Below are 14787 nucleotides of genomic sequence, written 5' to 3' on the forward strand. Positions count from 1 at the left end.
CCATGCCTTCAAGAAATAGGGAAATTTTTCTTTTATTTAAGAACTGTCTGAAGACCCTTTTACCGGGTTTTAAAAGAGCCCTGTGTCAGCACAGTTAAAAAATGCTGGCATTTCCTCTGCTCAGATTAAAGATGATATATTACCCTTTGCGGCTCAAATCTGATTTACAGCTTCTATCGCAAAATTGCATAACACTTTTTCAAGTGCTCTAAGGCGCAGCAGCAGGGCCAAGGGCGTGGAGCAAATTCCACGTGCGTTACCTCTCCGGCATTTGTTATTCCTTCTCCAGATCTGAAAGAAGAACTGCAGGGAGCAACCTGTCCCCTCCTGCACCCTTCCGACCCCACCATGGCATCGCCCATGAGGAGCCTGCTCACCGACCCCGCCAGATACCTCCAGTCTTTCCGCCTCTTCCTGGTGAATTCGACCGAGCACCAGAGCATGCGGGAGTTCATGGAGAGGCAGCTGCCAGCCGTCATAGCCAGGTAACGTGGCGGTGGCCACGCTGAGCCAAAGGACAGCCCAGTGGCACCCTCCCACCACAGTGACGGGCTCGACGGGGCTCGGGGCTGCCTGCGAGAGGCAGGTCGCTGTTCCCCACTGGCTGCCCTGTCTGTGGGTCTCTGACAGGGCTTGGCTGGGGATTTCATTTACACACACGGCTGAACGGCCGCTCAAAAAAAAAAATGCTCCTGCTTTGCCTGCTGGTGTGTGCTTATTGCTTTGCGGTCTGGCTTGGCAGCAGGCAGCTGAGGTCAAATCCTGGCTCTGGGGAGGCTCTTCTCTGTGCCCAGGGTCTTTTAGCTCTGCCAAAGCCTCACTAAAGGATTTTAAGTACATTCCTCCCCATTTTGCAAAATGCAAAACTTCTACAAATAATTTTTAAACTGCTTGTCCAGACCCAGGGAGGTCTCTGGTCCTTGAAGCATGGATATGGAGAAGGCATGGACCTGCTTCTGCTTGTGTGAACTCCTAATAAAAGCAGAACTCCTCTGCAAATTGCCAAAATAACTGGAAATTTGGAATCTCCAAAGAGCAGAGTTCTGAATGTGATCCTGCCTGCCTGTTCATAGGCATGTCTGTACATGTGCACGTTGCATTTGGTTTTGTCCTGCACATTGTAGTCTTCATGGGATCTGCAGTACTTCATAAACCCTCTCTACTGGGTAACTTTCCTAAAATGTATAAATAATGTTTTTCAGTATTGGAAACGGGAAGTCTACAATCAATGTTCTGAGTGTTGGTGGTGGAGCAGGTATGCTATGGACGTCAGTATTGGTATGCTTTTACTTTTGTTTTTGAAGAATAGAGGATTACAAATTGCAGAAAGGAGCAGAGTGGGAAATAAGACTTTTCTTGAAAACTCAGCTCCAGGGGACAGATGGCTGTGTGGCCACAACATCTGAAAAGACCTTGTGCCTCCCCACCCTGATTCTTGTATGTCCTTCATGAGAAACCTCCTGTAGCACCACTCCTCAAGGCAGAGAGAGGCTTGAACTGCCTCATAGTGTTTCCATGCAGAAAAAGTGCCATTATGTCTTTGATTCCTCAGAATATTAAGTTTGTACTTGCATTGCAATTAGTCTCTCCCTTAACTCCCCTTCATTGCTGCCTCCTGCCCTGTTAGGTGCCAGCCTTGGCTGCCCTCTGTTTTCCCTGTATGTACTTGCTGATCACTGCCAATGCACAAGCCCCTCCTGGACCTACTGTCACCTAAAACACTGGAGCTGAACATAGGCTCCAGAAGAAATCCAGCAGAAATCAGTAGAAATAAGTCTCTTATCTGAAGTTCACTGGGTGGAAAAACAATGCCAATAACATTAAGTGGCTTCTTCTCATTAAATTCTTGCTTAAGTTCCCTCATAATTACAGCCCATGTTTTCTAATTCTGCTCTGCCCATTAAGTCATCAAACTTAAATTTTGTTAGAACAGTTGATTTAGTTTAAATGCTTCAGTCATACCATCTCCAAGACTAATCTCAGCTTTGTTAATCTTTTCTAATAAGTAAAAATAATTGTATGTAAATTGTGGGCATTAGTTATAGAGCAGACAGTGTGACAGAGTAGCAACATTGCTCTCCAAACAAGAGAAACCATTCTTCTGCCAAAACAAAAAAAAAAAAGTTGTTTTTAACAGGAACACTTTACTTAGTGAGGTACTTAACTCCCTGACCAGGGACACTCCAGCTTAGCATGACGGATGTTCCATCAATAATGTTCAGGCAAAACTCATTTTGTGATGTGAAAGAAAACCTTACACCTCCAAAACTCTTCTCCTCGCTGGCCTATTCCCACTGTTGGTCCTTGGGGGGGTCGGCAGGGACCACATTCCCAGATCCCCCCAGCTAACCCTGCCTGGTGTCGGAGGTCAGGGATGGAGCTGCTGCCCTGGCCCCATCTGCCCCATGCTTTGCAGGGAGGGAGCATGGCAGGAAAGCATTTCCTTTCCGCTTTTTCACCTCAAGAGACAAGCAAACCATTTAATGTAGCATCATATCCCATTACACCCGCCCATCCACGGCGTCTGCCTTCGCCTACAGACTCTGCTTTATTAAGTTCACACTCCAGCGCGCAGCACTCTGTACCTTTAAAACCCATAAAAGTCATCAATGCTGCTATAAAGTCGCAACTGCGCTATAAACTATCCCGTTACGCAAAATGTTTAATTAGAAACTTAATGGTGAACATAGTGGTAGCCTTTAAAAGGTAATTGTGTTGGAGAGTTTAAATAATTCGGATAGCCTAATTGCCAAATTGTTGATAATGCAAGCTACCACAGCTTTGACTGTAAAATGCCTCAGAACACTTGTTTGCATATAAAAGAGCTAACCGAAGTCAATTAAGGCTGTGGATTAAATTATGAATCAAAGGGGTGGGTTTTCTGGTTAAAAACCATACAAGGGTGGTTTGGCCACAGAAGAGTGGAAGGGAATATATTAACCTATCCACATATGGAAATGCGAAATTCAAATTTATTTTTTTTTTATCAGGTCCTGCACAGCCTTTTCAAAGGGCTAATCCATTTTACAGAAAGCTAGTAAAGCAACCAAAAATATTGTGGTAGTTCACTAAAAATGCTGTGTTCCCAGATTTTACCACAGCAGCCTGCAGACGACTGCCTTTGCTCTGATTTTTCAACAAAATCCAGGGTTTGCAGTGAACGCAAAGCTGCAGCTATTTCTGCTCCTTCAGAAATTCCATTTCCCTCCCTGAAAGAACGTGTTTGCACAGATGCCACATACTTTTTTTTTTCATTTGCAGGGAATTTTATAATGTGGAATTTTGTGCAAGTGCAAGTACATCTTCCAGGACAAAGCTCAATATTTGTCTGTAACGTGACCCCAGGTCTATTATTCACCACAGTTACCCTCTGCTGCACTCTTTCTACCTTAATTTACTCTTCTATTATTTTTTCCACCAAAAATTTATTCAAACACAATAAGCAGAAGTGAGCCCTAAGAAACTTAAGCAAGCCAGCACGATGTTGTCCCTGGACCGGTGCCTCAGTCAAAGCATCGTCTCCCCGAGCTTGCTATATTGTGGATGGGGAAAGGCGGCCAAGAGTGCTGGCAGCTCTGTTTAAATTTTGAAATGTTGGATCAGTTGGTACAGGGGTTAGGTAAACATAAATGCTATGTGCACTATTCACTGTACTTATGGAAAAAGTCACAGGACACTGAAGACAAACAGACATGAATGTTGTTTCTGATTCCAGTGTAAACACGAATTCTCTTCTCCCTCACCCACATGCCTGGTAACGAGTGAGACGCTTGGCTGCAAATGTTCTTACTGACTCCTCAGACATCCTCCCAAGTTCACTGGTGACTGGGGACTGTCAGGACTGGTACCGTCAGTCATTTATGATCTTCCCCGGTATGTTAGGCCATGTCAGAAAATACGAGGTCAAGCCACATGCATGATTGTGTCTGGTTTTCCCTTGGCACGATGGTGGTGATCAGAGAGGAGGAATGAAGAGAATTGGGACTGATATTTAATTTTTTCTCAAATCCTAGAGCTAAACTGCCAGTGGCAATATGCTGGGTATACAAAGCAGCTCCATGTACCTGTGCAGTATGTTCTCTATACATGAATGGCAGGCATCGATCTTCAAAACTGAGGGGTGATGGAGGTGGAGATAGAGTTTGCCTGAGCTTTGCTTTCATCTCGTATCTCATGTTGCCTGCTTCCCTAGGTGAGATTGACCTGCTGATCCTCTCCAAAGTACAAGCCAGATATCCAGGGGTCACCATCAACAACGATGTGATAGAGCCAAGTGCCGACCAAATCTCCAAGTACAAAGGTATTGTTACGTTAAATAAATTAAACTTACATTACATATGCTAAATGCATTAAAAAGAGTTGAATGCTGGACGACCCCATGTTCAAATGCTTCCTTGTCAGAATTGGTTCTTAAAAGTTAAAAAAAGTCACTGTTTTATGCTTTTTTGCCATCATTGCTTTTCAATAGTGCTCAGTCTCTCATTAAAATCTTAGTTTCTCACACTGCGAAGAACTCTGTGGCAAACACTTGGGACTAGACAGACTCTGAAAGCTAAGCAAGGTGGGAACTGGTGGGTGATTGTATAGGAATAGAGTAAAATCCCCACATTTCAGAGAGAAAGCTTTTCTCCTTCAGCTTGCGCTGAATCAGGATCCTTCCTCAACTTTGAAGGGAAAATTTTAGTGTCTCATGGTGATTCTCACATATCTTAAAAATGATTTCCAAACAACAAATAGCTAAACCTCACTGTGTTGCCCTAAATTAATTACCATCCTTTGAATATCAAAATACGGGAAGGAAAGTAAGGTGGATAGGAAAGACTTTTGCTGTGTGCTCCATGGCTTGGAGCTTGTTTTCTTCCACCAACCCAAAGGTCCAAGCAACATTTATGAAGGAAATTCAAGCATTTTCCAATGAGGACTGAATGTTAGCAGGGGTGCTGTGGTCAAATTGCCCTACAACACGAGCATTAAATAGTAATCTGCAGTGTGATTGTCACTGGATTAACACCCACCAGGCTTTACCGTAGCAGGTAATTATGGTCTTGTGTAGAGGTGACACCAGCTATACGGTACAGGCTGTGAGCAGCCACAGGCAGAGCACACCTTGCCAGAAAGCGGCTGCTGAATGGACATGGCAGTAGTGAATGAACCTCAGCAGCAGTCTGTCTTGTTGGAGATGCTCCAAACCATAGTAAATACCAGACTGCAAAACCACACTGTATATCTCCAACTCTTACTCTTGCTTAAGTCCTTAAAAATGAAGCATTCCTGGGATGAAGCAACTTGTGGAAGTCTAAGAAAAAAAACCAATAACAGTAACAACCCCTTTCTCCCTGCAGTGGGGGAGTTCAGAGTCACTGGAAGCACCAAAGGCTCCCAGGAAACACATCATTTTTTAATATCACAGAATCACAGAATGGTTTGGGTTGGAAGGGACCCCAGAAATCATCAAGTTCCAAGCCCCTGCCATGGGCAGGGACACCTCCCACCAGCCCAGGTTGCTCAAAGCCTCATCCATCCTGGCCTTGAACCCCTCCAGGGATGGGGCATCCACAGCTTCTCTGGGCAACCAGTGTCTCACCACCCTCACAGGAAAAAATTTCTTCCTGATATCTAGACTAAATCTGTATCACATGGACCTGATTTTTGAAAAGATGGCTTGTGCAAAACCCCAGGAGCTTTTACATTGCTCCAAGCTAAGACAGTGAAGGAAGGGCAACAGAGCATCTGGTCTTTTTATGGCAGTTTGGGCACTTGCACGTAGCACTTCTGTCCTGTCTGGGCCATTAACCACAGGCTACACTGGATTTGCACTGAATCTTCCTAGTGGTCTCACCACCTACCACCAATCAACTAACAGTCCTATCCTACTTTCCAGAAGAAAGTTAAAGAAAATATAAGATGTTGTCCTTATTTTAAGTTTAATTCTAAACTAGAAATGAAATATTCATCTGAATTTCTTTCTTTAAGCTTTCGTATTTAGTAATTAATCATGTCCCCAGTAGGTATCATTAATTAGGTTTCTGAGCCCTAAGATTTTCCGAGGAGAATTGGAAATATTATCTGTGCCTCTGAGGATTCAGGAGTTATGTTTTCTGCCTAACCAGATATTTTCTCCTTGGGAAGGAGAAGGAAGCCACTCGCACTCACAAGATAAACTTCATACTGGGAGGTGCAGTGATGACAAACTGAAGTTTATCTTGGGCTGTGTGGTACAAGGGAGTTTCTCCTCAAAGCCCCATGGCCAGGCTGTGGCTTTCCTCCATTCCTGGCCCATGTCCAGGTGAAGGCCCGTGGTGACCATGGCTGGAGTGCTGGTCACACCACACTGGAGCTGTGCTGCCATTGCCTGCACAGCACAACTGATGGCACCCATCAGGGGCACACAACTGACTTCTGACCCAGGCAACAATCTGGGTTGAGCCCAGGAGAAAGTGAAGGAAAACTTTTCAAAACTGTTTAGGTGATGTTTTCCTTCAGATGAATCTTTGGGCAGAAAATTCCCATTATCAGAATGAGCTCGCCCTTTCTGAATTTTTTACTTTAAAAGCCCACCCTGGCAAGCAATTCCATTTTCTTCTTAGTGTCTCCTCGCAGACTGTCTGGCAATTGAACTGAACCAGATTGCACCAGATTATTTGTGATGGTGATGTGAACTGCTGATGAATGAAGCTGGAGTTTAAACAGCAAATTAAATCTGAACCGCAAGCACCGGGGCCAGTGACTGATAAATGGTCACAAACAAAGTAACAGCAGCAGCATCCGAAAGAGGTGTTCCATTTCCAGCCATAACAGGGAGGAGAAAAGTCCTGGTGGAGCATTTCTCATCTGTCCGATGGGGATATGTCCTAATCAGAGCCCAAAAGGAGAAACGTTGTTATTAGTGGTGTAAAGGCGCTAGTCTCAGTAAATCATGTTGTTTTGAACATGTGTTCTGTAGCTAAGGCTCAGTCTGCCTTTGGGCCATTGAAGTTTTAAATGTATGTTGACTCCAGCGAAGCACGGGAACTAGCTGTGTCCTGGAGCCATCCCGAGCACCAGGCAGGAGCACAGCGAGATGAGCTCCATATGCCAGCAGATGGACATTAGTATTCCAGCATCCCCTAAATTATGAAATTATCTCTCCGTTTTGCTCCCATAAAAAGCAAAGAAACGCAGTGATGAGCCAGGCCCTCAGTATAATTTAGTCCTTGAATCCACTTCTCCAGCTTTCTGCTGTCCTCAGTTGCTGGGTGTGCATTGTATCGAGGTCTGAAAACATCCATGTGTCACTCCTTATACTAATCTTTCCTTTAAAGTACTATTATCCCTTTTGCCTGAAGCAGTTGGCCAAAACTATGGGCTTTTGGAAAATTATTTTAACACAGAAGAAGCCAAATATCAAGACATGGGTCCTTGCTCATGGAGCAAAGGTCCTTCCCTCTCCCACCACCGGGTAATGACTGGAGGAGCCCAAACGAGGATTGAAAGAGTCGGACCCTCTTAAGACTTCATCCTACAAAGACCTTTACAGCCCCTTTCTCACATATGGGCTCAAGGTTTTAAATATTCCACTGCTGTGTTAAACTGGTACCAAAACTCTCTACCTAAATATGACTTTTGGATGTATTAAAGCTTTGAATGGAAATCAGTCCCATATTTGCAATTGAGATAACTTTGTCCTGCCTCCTCTGGTATTTCAGAGCGCGTGGCTGAGACATCAAACCTTGAGAATGTAAAGTTTACCTGGCATGAGGAGACAGCTTATGAATATGAAAGTCGAATGAATGCAGAAAAGAAGTCTAAAAAATGGGACTTCATTCACATGATCCAGGTAAAAGTCTCTGCAAAGCAAATGTTGTCAGACTTAGCTGCTAGCAGTATGCATGAAGTATGTGACCTCATTATCCACTCTAAGAGGAAGAAAGGTGAGTTTATTTCCCTGTAATTTAAAGTACTTAAGCATAAGTGAACTGCAGAAATGAAAGATGAGTTACAGCAAAGCAACTCTGAGCACGGTAGTCCTATTAACAGGGCTGTGGGTGGCAGTCAACTAAAAATACATTTTAACTAGTGTTTTCAAAGCTCCTTGTCCACCCTGTGAAATTGCCTTTGTATTTCCAAGCTTAGTGAAGCCATTACAAACCATCTTCACTGCCAGGAAAGGCAAATCTGTTTATCTCAGGTTAATAAAAGAACATGAGCTTGGTCCCGGGAGAGCCAGAGAGCAGGCACAGTGGTGACAGCCCCAGCTCGCAGTGGGAGCCCACTGCCCGGTGCCGTGCTGTCATGTCTTGTTGGCCCTCCGCTCTTCGCTCAAGATTGCCCCAATTTGGTTTCTTTTACCTAGTGGTACCAGTTACAGTATTCACCAGGACTGCACCGTATCTCTGTAAGCATCTCTGCTCTTTCCAGATGCTGTATTATGTGAAAGATGTTCCAGCTACTATCCGGTATTTCCACAGTCTTCTGGAAGCGCAGGCGAAGCTCCTCATTATCCTGGTGTCAGGTGAGAGCTGCTCCACCAGCGCTGCTCGGTTGGGAGAGTGCCATGAGGACCTTTGGGGTTCCAGCGAGTTCAACACAGGCCAGCTAGAAACCAATGCGCATTTTTATTTAGAACATCCTTTATCACCTACAGAGGTGAGCTGACTACATAATAAATGGTGTCCACTCATCCACATCCATTGAAATCTGCACGCCATCTATATCTGCACAGCTCCATGCTGCAAGTTTTAAAGCCAAAGGCTTTGTGAGCCAGCAAACCCGTGCCATGGGCACCAAATGCCTTTCTCTCACCCCCTGCCCATCCCCACCCTGCAGCCTGGCCAGTGATGGACAGCAGCAGAGAGCCCCGAACCAGGTGAGAGGCTTCGTCCCACGGCTCTTGCTCACAAGAGCTCCTTCAGCCTCTACTATTAGCTGTAAAAGGCTTTTCAGGCTGGGCACCTCATTGTCTCACTCCCCGAGACTTGTGGCATTAAGCAAACAGCTATGATGGGGGTTGGCTGTGCCATACAGCAGGTGTTAGGGCACATATGGTTCATTTTCTTCTCAAAATGCCCATTTTCTTAATATTGTCATTTTGGGTGGAAAACAGCATTCTTAGGCTGCTTCGGATCTGAAACAGATGCTCTGTGGTCAATCCAGCAGGAAAATGTGGGAACAGAAGGAACGATGACCTTTTGATACAGTGGGCAAGGTATGCTGGAGATACTGGGGTCTAATCTGACTCTAGAAAGCCTGTAATTTGCCCCACAAGCTATGGAAATTTTAGCTGCGTAAACAGTCATATCTGATAGCTTTGTCAGGGATGTTGAGTGTTATTTGTTCAGAGGTTTAAGCTTGATTTTTTATTGAATTTGGCCATGTCTGCAAACTGTAATGTGTTTGATGAAGTTCCTTTTATGTGTTCATGAAATGTCCACAACACGTCTCTGACCTGAATTTAGTCAAACTATTTTTCTCCAAAATGTTTTTGGTTTAAAGTGTATTCAGTGAGTTCACTGCAAGAAATCTGTATTTTAAATGATCTGAGTTACTGTTCTTGTTCTTTGGCTGAATGAGAATAGATCATAATATCAGACTATTGCTGACTACCTGCATATAGAAAATCAAAACTCTTTTCCAGTTACTTAACCGGTCCCTTTGGACATTCATGAAATGTGAATACATGGAGGAACACATGTCTATTCAAAATTAATGTGATTAAAAATCTGAATTCATGAAGAGTATTGGAAGTCCTCTCTGGGCCAGGCAACCCTGTGTTTTCTGATGGAGCAGAATGAAGCAGAAATCGCTGGGGCCAGCAAGAAAATGGGAGAGAGGAGCAGGGCTCAGAATAGCAGAGAGGAAAGGAAGGGAAAAACCTCGGGGGAAAGAAGAGAATAGAGATGGGAAGGAAGTGCTGCGAAAACAAGCACTGAAGCAAAAGAAGGTACTGAAAGATAAGCAGAACAAAGCTCATTTCAAAAAATAAAATAATGTCATCTCCAAGACAAACATATTAGTATGTTTTAATGAAAAACCAGCCTGGGAGAGAGGGCTTGGTCAGTGGATGAAGGCTGCGATCTCTCCTGCTCCATCCCTGCCGGGAGAGCAGGCGAGTTGTAAGAGCTATGTGGTGTTATTTTTAACACATTTTAAAAAATTTGTTTACATCGCCTTGAAAACAAAAGTAGTGCCATATGCTAAGCCTATTGAGAGCTATTATAATAACGCTGCATTCAGGTAGTGTATAATTGCTCAGCTCCGAGATGGCACTGAGTCACACAGCACTGACACCAGCACATTTTCTGCAATTAGTGCTCTGCTTTCCATTTCCACCAGGTGAAAGAAAATATTGTAGTCCCTCTTCTAAACACCGAACTGTTTATTTGACTATAAATAACTGTTTGCAGATAAAGCATTTGCAGAACCACCCAGCAACTGGTTTTCACAGTTATGGAGATTTATAGTCGTAACTCTCAAGAGCTGCTCATTAGGCTCCAAGTTATTTTCATCCCATCCAGTCATTCTGGGTGATCCTTTTATAAATGATTTATAGCAGAAATGCTGAATCACAGATCCAGGGTGAGGGAAAATAAAGATGTGAAGACATACCCAGGGAGTTTTCAGCTCACCCAGCTTGTTTTCTTTGTAAAACGTCCCTTGAGAAGAGGTGCCCGCACAAGCGTGGGCTCTGCACGGGCTCAGTTCTGGAGGTGGCTGTGGTGCTACAGGAGCCTTTTCTTTCCTCACTCTCCATCTTTGCACACCCAAATAGTACAGAGCCAAAAAAAAAACCATCCTTCTGGCACCACTGAGGAACTCTGCTTGGGGTGAGGAGCAGTGCACTCATTGCCCATGGCCAGCAACGTGTGAATGGGGTGGGAGCAAATGCCGAAGGCTGGGAGGATGGTGCAGCTTCATCCTGGGCTCTGTCCATCTCACTCTTTTCTCCGCCACACATCAAGTGATCAGGGTTTTGCACCCCAGGTATCCCACGTGGCAGATAGTTTACTGGTAATAAGTGTTTCGGTGGGGCTCACGTGTAGCTCATCCACACAGTAATTAGGTGAAGGAACAGGAGAGGATTTGGTCTTCCCAACAGGGAGCTTAAATCTAGGGAATAGTTTAAATCCAGGAGATGGCACTGAATAGCTAGTGTTCAGCACGTGGACTACAGGATGTCCCTGTGAGATATTGCTTCCATCCCTGAAGCAGGGGGTGCAGCGTGTTGGGAGTGGAAGGTGGGAGGATTGACGGCACTGAGCTGCTCTGGCCTCAGCTCGGGGCTCAGCGGGAGGTGCTGGAGCTGTGGGATCGGTAACTTGTCCGTCCCCTCTGGCAGCCCCCAGCCCCCCACAGCAGTGGGGAGGGGGTCATCTCCACCCTGACCTGACCCTGGAGAGATCCTGCTTGCAACAACGACAACAGTTAAAAAATCCAGATGATAAAAGATCTGTTCAAACAGTGTTTTTCCTTATTCCTGAGCATTTTTCTGGTGGTTTCTCTCTCAGGAAGCAGTGGCTGGGAAACACTGTGGAGGAAGTATGGATCTTCCTTGCCTTTAGAGGATCTCTGCACTTACGTTTCCTCTGAGGACATCAAAAGGATACTGGATTCAGCTGGGCTGAAGTACCACCTCCATGAGCTCCCATCCCACATGGACATCACGAGCTGCTTTATTGAAGGGAACGAAGATGGGGAGTTATTGCTAGATTTCCTGACAGAAACTTGTGAGTTTTCTAAAACTGCTCCTCCTGAACTAAAGCGTCAGGTAATGGAAGAGTTAAGAAAGCCTGAATGCAGCGAAAAAAGAGATGGGAAGGTGCTTTTTAATAACAGCTTGAGTGTAATTGTGATTGAGCCATGACTTGACATCTTCTCACTTCTTGATCCAAAGCAAATAGTCAGATACAAACTGTTAACAGCTGAAATACGTTTTTCATACTTTATAAATGGCTTAGCTTACTTCAGTACTGACCTGTAATTTTGGAGCCTGTTAAGAAATCAGTATTAATATCTGTTTTACAAGTGGGCTTTAATAATGAATTCTGTACTAATCTAGGAATGTGTAAGTCACTAAGCAGTTAATTGTGCTTTATCCTGTAAATGTTGCATAATCAGGGCCATCTGCTCAGGCACTGCAGAAACCTGACCATTTCTTATGAAAAAATCAAGAACTATACGTGGTTACATCATATTAATTTCAAAACTCTCTACAGACCAAATAAGCAAATTACAACTTCTCAATGCAGCTGGTAGGAGGGAAGGCTCAGAATGACCATTTGGGTGGCTGCTCAATGGCATCTCTTGAGCTTACTGTGACTTCAAGACCTCACACTGCCAGTTACTGTGAAAGTGGCCTCACACCTTCTGCACCCACGATGGTTGCCTGCTCCTGCCTTCACAGCTAGCTCCATTTAAAGGCACTGCTTCCCTTGTCCTGTATTTTTATGATGTTGCATCTGTGGAGCGATTTGCTTTCCAGGTTCATACTGGTGCTGCAGGAGGGAAGCGATGGAAGACGGCTGAGGCACAGCAGTGAGCTGGATTTCACTGGTGAGCCCTGATGCAAAGCCTTTCTTAGGAGACAGCTACTGCTGTCACATAGGACTTTTGATGTTTTTACTTAACCACACAAACCTTCTGGTTGCAGCCTTTCCCTAGCCTGGCAGCTAGGGCCATGTGTGGCTTATGAGCTTTGTAACACCAAAGATGTAAAAATAAAGTCTGATGCCAAACTGACAATGGGATTTGTTTCATTTTCAATGGAGTTGTGTCAAGTAAATCTGTTCAGTACATAGTATAGGATGTTCAGCAAGAAGGTGCTTCAGTTCCTCCATCCCTTCTCCATGTGGGGCTGTCTCCACTCCAGTAGCTGATGCCTTTGTTTTGCTAAATGATTTTATGGTTTTACGAAGTGTTATGTTCTCTACAAGGCACAATGCATGGTGGAATACAGTATAGTCCCTCGAATTAATTTAATAGTCTGAATACTCGGCTTATCCAGTGAGACAGGTGTGATTTCTGCCATTGAAATAATTTGTTTCGGTGTTGGAATGGTTTACTTTAGGTAATGCTTCAGCTGCAAGACATTATGTTTTATTATTGCATATACATTTCTGATACAATATAGATTATTAATGATTTGAAGTGATTTACCAGAGACCATATTGGGCATTAATAGCTATTTATATTCATTTTAGGGTGAATTATTTGAACCACACACTTTTCCTAGTGATCAAATATTAATTCTGGTGTATTTTAGAACATTTCCATGATATTTCTCAGCTGTTGAGCAGAACAAAATCTATTACTGTTTTTACACAGTGCTATGTACAGATTCCTGCATTAGAAGACCTCAGTATATCTGTAAGCTGCTACGGTGACACGCTGAAGCAGGAAAGAAAGAAAATGTCTCATTAGGACAGATTGCTGCATTTATTTCTAATGGGAAACAAATTAAAGTTACAATTACTTTCATAGCCCTTTTGTGCTGTCAGTGACATCTTCTATACGGTGCTTGCAAAGGAGGTGACCATTGAATATTGCCACATCAGCCCTGTCAGAAGTGACATATCTTTGGGAGCCACAGAAATGCCAGAAAAACAACAACAACAACAAAAACAAAAAAAACCCAACCCCAAAGCAACAAAAACCAAATCAAAACAAAACCCCCAAAAAACCCACAACAAACCCTAAAAAACAAAATCCAACAACAAAACCCAACAACAAGATGCACATGCTTGTCCTGTTTGTTTTGGGGTTTAGCAGAGGTAAAAATACATGAAAAAAGCTATTTAGAATTTTTGAGGAGGTTTGTTCTCAAAGTGTGGGAGACAACAGGAAGGATGAGGAACAGCAGAGATGATCTGGAGGGATGAGGGGAGCATACAACCACAAACACACAAAAAAGGAGGTGCAATGTGAATGCATGTGAGAACTCCTTCCCCCCTTTAATCAAGAGGCTGGGGAGAGGGAGCTCTTGCTGGGTGCGTGGCATTGCACGGGGTCTTATTTAAAAGCGGAATTCTCTGGGGTAAAGGCACTTTCACCCCAGGCTGGAGAAGAAAACTCCTTACCCTTAACCAGCCATGTTGGGGAGGTTGTTTGCAACTGCTTTTGCTTCTGAGGAGAATTTCATTAAAAAACTGGGAGAAAAAAAAACCAGTAAGCTCCATTCTGTATATGCAGCTGCTTCTGTTAAGGGGCTGGGGGAGAACTGAGTCAGAGGAGCATCCTTAAGGGATAAGTTATTTTTAATTTTAAATTTGTAACACACCATTTCCAAGAAGTACGTATTATTTAATAGGAAATGAGTATGGGGAAGCACAATTTTATGCTCATTTGGCCATAAAAAATGAAGGAATTTTAGTAAATCTCTCAAATAACTTCCTAATAGCCTGAAGAGCCACATTTTCAAGTGAGAATCGCCCTTAATTGTCCAGTGAGATACTGCTATTCCAGAGCATGTTTGGGGTGTCCAGCCTGTCCACAGCCTGGGATTTATACAGCAATTTTGAGCTTACCTGTTTGCTTTCTGCACTGAATTAATTGTTTTCCCTTCAAAAACTCTGCCTTATCTCAATGAGCAGAAATGTATTCCAGAAGCACATCTCCAGACCAGCCTTGCTCTTTGCAAATCCCCAGATGGATGTGTGGGCCAACAGCATGGGTCTTCCTCATGTGCACACCTGGAAAATGAATTTATAGGCTTCATATAGAGGTTCCTTGACAGCAATGCATTTAAACAGCATGAAACTTGGTTGAAACAAGCTGGGCGTCAGGCTACCTGTATTAAAAATACACCAGAAATGG

General features: G+C 43.9%; 1 protein-coding gene across 1 annotated transcript; it reads left to right on the forward strand.

Moving 5' to 3' along the window:
* The first annotated feature begins 348 nt into the window (after positions 1–348).
* On the forward strand, positions 349–11839 carry LOC104457463 (histamine N-methyltransferase-like). The gene is made up of 6 exons (XM_010082783.1): positions 349–485; positions 1203–1255; positions 4193–4300; positions 7686–7816; positions 8398–8491; positions 11484–11839. Exons 1-6 carry the CDS (start codon positions 349–351, stop codon positions 11837–11839), a joined length of 879 nt encoding a protein of 292 aa, XP_010081085.1.
* The last annotated feature ends 2948 nt before the right edge of the window (positions 11840–14787 follow it).

This window comes from Pterocles gutturalis, unplaced genomic scaffold (genome assembly GCF_000699245.1).
Source record: "Pterocles gutturalis isolate BGI_N339 unplaced genomic scaffold, ASM69924v1 scaffold2245, whole genome shotgun sequence".
NCBI classification, from domain to species: Eukaryota; Metazoa; Chordata; class Aves; order Pterocliformes; family Pteroclidae; genus Pterocles; species Pterocles gutturalis.

Excerpts from the sequence above, each read along its gene's own strand:
- LOC104457463 (XM_010082783.1), top strand. The coding sequence starts at position 349 with ATGGCATCGCCCATGAGGAGCCTGCTCACCGACCCCGCCAGATACCTC. Across the intron at positions 1,256-4,192 it reads GAGTGTTGGTGGTGGAGCAG|GTGAGATTGACCTGCTGATC; the intron begins GTATGCTATGGA and ends CTGCTTCCCTAG. Across the intron at positions 8,492-11,483 it reads CCTCATTATCCTGGTGTCAG|GAAGCAGTGGCTGGGAAACA; the intron begins GTGAGAGCTGCT and ends TTTCTCTCTCAG.